This window comes from Nylanderia fulva, unplaced genomic scaffold (assembly GCF_048542155.1).
Source record: "Nylanderia fulva isolate GAGA-0341 unplaced genomic scaffold, ASM4854215v1 Scaffold24, whole genome shotgun sequence".
Classification (NCBI taxonomy): domain Eukaryota; kingdom Metazoa; phylum Arthropoda; class Insecta; order Hymenoptera; family Formicidae; genus Nylanderia; species Nylanderia fulva.
In genome coordinates this window covers 143,076-147,731 of record NW_028190304.1, presented here as the reverse complement: position 1 = coordinate 147,731, position 4,656 = coordinate 143,076, and the positions used below count along the sequence as shown (strand labels likewise).

Sequence of the window (4,656 nt, the reverse complement as noted above, 5' to 3'; positions counted from 1 at the left end):
ATTTCTAATTCTGCGATTTTTAGAGAACTCTATAAAATCTTCATAAAAAAAAAGGTTACAAAATTATTTTAATAATATAATAAAAATATATAAATATTATTAGGAGGACTGGGACAGAGACAGAGGAAGCTGGAAAAAGGAGTTGGAGAAGGAGGAACAAGGAAAAGGAGAGGACAAAAAAAGGAAGGATGAGGAGAGCATAAAGGTCGATGGAAGCCCAGAAGCGGAAAAAGGAAGAAAGAGAGGAGAGAAAAGGATATATTTGTGTAGAAACAAAAAATTGTATTGCATAGAATTATATGGAGAGAAGAGAGAAAGGAGGTTGTAAAGGGTTTGGCGCACCCTTAAAAACGCCCCGGAAATCCTAAGAGAACTCGGAATAAACATTGAATTAAATATAAATATTATTAATTATAATTTTAATATAATTATATATTTTATATTGTACATTTTACAATAAAATATAAAGTATATCACCTGGAGAACTTTTTAAGCTCAGTGGTATCTTTTGGATATAATTGTGCTAGGTTTTTATTTGGCACGTAATAAGTATTATTGAATCTAGAGAAGTAATGTCCTATCTCTAGATTTTTGATCTCTTTTCGCAAACACAATATTATTTATAAATCCTAAGAGAACTCGGAATAAACATTGAATTAAATATAAATATTATTAATTATAATTTTAATATAATTATATATTTTATATTGTACATTTTACAATAAAATATAAAGTATATCACCTGGAGAACTTTTTAAGCTCAGTGGTATCTTTTGGATATAATTGTGCTAGGTTTTTATTTGGCACGTAATAAGTATTATTGAATCTAGAGAAGTAATGTCCTATCTCTAGATTATTGATCTCTTTTGGGAAATGCATTATTGATATTAAATCTAAAATGAAAAAATGTAGTTAACATTGTACAAGCATAAAAATCATAAAACATACCTAGTCAGAAATGATCGGTCGAAAAGACGTCGAATCGATATTGATTCGACCAATTATATCGATTTGACATCGATTCGATGTCGATTCGACGTCGATGTAACTATCATTTCTGGCTGGGTATATAATTTAAAAGAATACGACAAATATTCATACTTTGTTGCACATAACATATTCTGTTATTTTCAGTAAGAATTATGTAATGCGGTTGATTGAAATTAACTGAATATTTTTCACAGTCGCAAATGTCATAATATGTGTAGCAGTCACGAAAATATGGAAACATAAGAGAAGTATTTTTCAATTTAGATTTGAACACTAAACTACATTGAGAATGCCATCCAACTATTACACCATATTGATCATTTATTTCTCCACTGTAATAGTCTGAGCATAAATGTGTTACAATCATTCCAACTGCAAACTTAATCCTTCTTGTTCTTTTTCTCGGTTGCTTTTTTTCATCAGATGTAGTCTATGTGAAAAAGATAATATATATAAATATACAATTAAAATAGTTACTTTTTATATTATTATATGAATATTAAAATACACGCTGTGTAATAACGTACCCTTATTGTCCTTGTAATATTTCTATATTCAGTTTCAATATTTATATCTTCAATTTCTTTCGTTGAACATCGGTTTAGAAAATTTAATAAGAAACTGACATTCCACCTGAGATGTAGATTATACTCTTGAAGTTCTCTACGGGCATGAATTATCATGTAACATATTATTGTCATCTAAAAAAAAAATAAACATGTAAACAAAATTTTGATTACAGACAAAAAAGTTTATTATTATTAGTTTATTATTTTTACTCATTATTTATAGAAAATAGCTTGTAGAATATATCAGCTTATTAATTTAACGTATTATTTGCGAGACCTGTAATTGAATGTTTTTATTATTTTTTAATTTATATATGTATTTATCAATCCATGTATTGTTTGATGGACTCAATTCCTCGTTATAGTTGTAGATATGTGACCCTTTTACGATGTTTAATGGATAAGTTCCTTCATTTACATATAAATAATTTGTATGTTTGAAATCTTCTGCACTAAAAATATTATAAAAAAATCAAACCTAAAATTTTTATATATAAAATATACAAAAGAATAAAAAAAAATACAGATTTATATACATATGTACATACATTCTTTTAAAACAAAAACAAACTGTTTAAAAATTGTTATTTGCAAATCAATTAAAATTTCATTTTTAAAAATTAACAAAATTTAACAATAAAAAGTTTTTTATATAAAAAATTAAAGAATTGCCTAAAATTATTTAAAATTTTATATTTTAATAGGTATACATGTATTTGTGTGTATATAATTTGTATGTGAATAATTATAAAATATGAATATGAGAATGTGTAAATATATTCAAATAAAAAGCAGAAATATTAAAAGAGTATCAAACCTAAAATTGTATACTTACTGTTTCGAATTCCATAATAAAATTTCAATGGAATGTTTTTCGAGATAATTAACTGGTATTACAATGCAAGATATGCCGAGCCTTCTGGAAACACTATAGAATGTAATAGTTTGAAGACGCCTTTGAAGAAATGTTATCTAATATAACATAAATTATATTAGAAAAATTATATTCAACATTTATAAGTTATAAAACAAATAACTATATGTTCTCGCATAGCGCATAATAATCTATAGATATAATGTTTAATATAATTCAAAAAATAACTTACGTAATTTATATATTCCTTTTTCAGATTTAATTTATTCAATAATTGATCGATCTCTAGTTCAGAGAATATAAATTTTTCAAGTATATCCATAATTAATTCCACTTCTGTTGGAGAAAATATCTTATTAGAGGTCGAAGATATTGAATACAAAGGATATTTATCTTTAATACGTTGTCGTATTTTTTCAGCGATATCATCGAACCACATTCTTATGACGGAATAAGAGATATGTGGTTCAAAATATTGTGCTACAAGAGTAAGCAGATGTTCTAAAAGCTGCTTTTCCTTCGGCATATTTAAAAATTTAATAAGCTTGTACGTAAATCGATATTGTTTTAGATAGTGGGATATTAGACCCAAATAATACCTATTTGTCATGTTGCACTTGCGTTGCCTAAAAAAGTTAATATATTAACTGTACGATTACATCAAATTACAATGTTAATAGCAATATTTATTAAATTTTACCTTTTTAACTGTTCAGAAATAATTCTACTCAGTTCATTCAAAACAAAGTAATATATCATTAAATCTTCAGCTATAGAACGCAGAAGACGTTCGAATTTATTTTTTTTGTATTGTGTTAAGTTATTATTCGACATCAGGGACACATAACGCTGCAGTTGTTTAATGTAGTTCATACTTATTCTTATTTTTTTTTCAAAATCTGTTTCTTCTAACTTTTTGCTCTCTTTCTTTATGTTATATTTTTTCCTCGCAGTAGAACACCTAAAATTGTAAATACTTGTAAATATTTAATAATAAATACCTATAAGTTTTAAAATAATTTGCTGTAAATTTTAAAATTAACAAAATTCTTAAAACCAATCTTATTTTTTGATTCTCTAAAGCAAGCACCTCCCTTAAAATTTTAGCTTTACTAGATCTATTATTACAATTTTTTATTAAAATTCTATTATTACAATCTTTTATTAAAATTTCAGTTCTCTTATATACACACACACACATATATATATATATATATATATATATAATTACATTTGTATTAAATTGTACTATCAGAAGCAAGTTCGATGTGCAATAATACAATGGACGCAGTAAATAATGTAATAACACATAATTAACTTAATTTTATTTTTTATTAGTATACGCAGTTATTTCGTCAAATTAAAATAAAAATTAATATAAAAAGAATTTTTAAACTTAAGTTATTTATAAAAAACAACATAAAATAAACTTTTTGTAAGAAAAATACCTGTGGAAAAACTTCTTCTTCCAAAACGTGTTATTGCTTGATATTAGATGTTGAAATTGTTCGCACGTGGACAAATTTATGGCATCCTCAATGCTAATATCGTCACGTGATAGAACGATCAAATCAATTTCGGGAGGCAAAGATATACTCGCATCCATCGGGAAAAATCACCAATGCACAAAAGAGATTGTAATAGATGTTATTCACTGTGATTTCGTATTATTAATTTTATTAATATACTTATATGTATACGAATATGAGCGCATACGAAGTTTATTCTATCAAAATTGAAATAAGTCTGACACATGCACTGTCCTTATATGCAGTCTGAAAACATGCAGATGTATTTCCAAGTTTAGTCAAACTCCAATCAGACTTCAAGATTCCAAACTATTCGTCTTTGTGTGTTAAAATGGTGAAAAAGGACTAAAATTCTTCTAATCCTATTGGTCAATGTAAACACTAAAGTCCAAATTCCTAGAGAAATTTTCTAGACAGTCGTTTCTCACAGTGTGAGATTTACGATTTTAAGGAATTCATAAATCAATTTATATTCAAAATCGTCTCAAGTCTTACCTAAAATGCTATCCAGCCATTTGATTCGTTGAATGAGATCTCCAACCAAGTCTGGTCAACCTTCGATCAGACTTAAGACGAGTTTGAATATATGAATTCCGGCCTAAAAGCCTTTGATTCAATATAGTTTTAAGAAAGACTGTCAATATCTTAACTTTTGTAATCTTAAAGATCACGTTAAGTCTTGCATTCACTTAAT

At 26.2% G+C, this 4,656-nt stretch overlaps 1 protein-coding gene across 1 annotated transcript; it reads right to left on the bottom strand.

The window, feature by feature from the left end:
• Positions 1–2,390: 2,390 nt before the first annotated feature.
• On the bottom strand, positions 2,391–4,039 carry LOC114934197 (uncharacterized). Its single transcript, XM_085483248.1, has 4 exons — positions 3,882–4,039; positions 3,134–3,394; positions 2,768–3,059; positions 2,391–2,531 (listed from the first exon to the last, which is right to left on the bottom strand). The coding sequence occupies exons 1-4, from the start codon at positions 4,037–4,039 to the stop codon at positions 2,391–2,393; spliced, it is 852 nt and encodes a 283-aa protein (XP_085339374.1).
• Between the last annotated feature and the right edge of the window lie 617 nt (positions 4,040–4,656).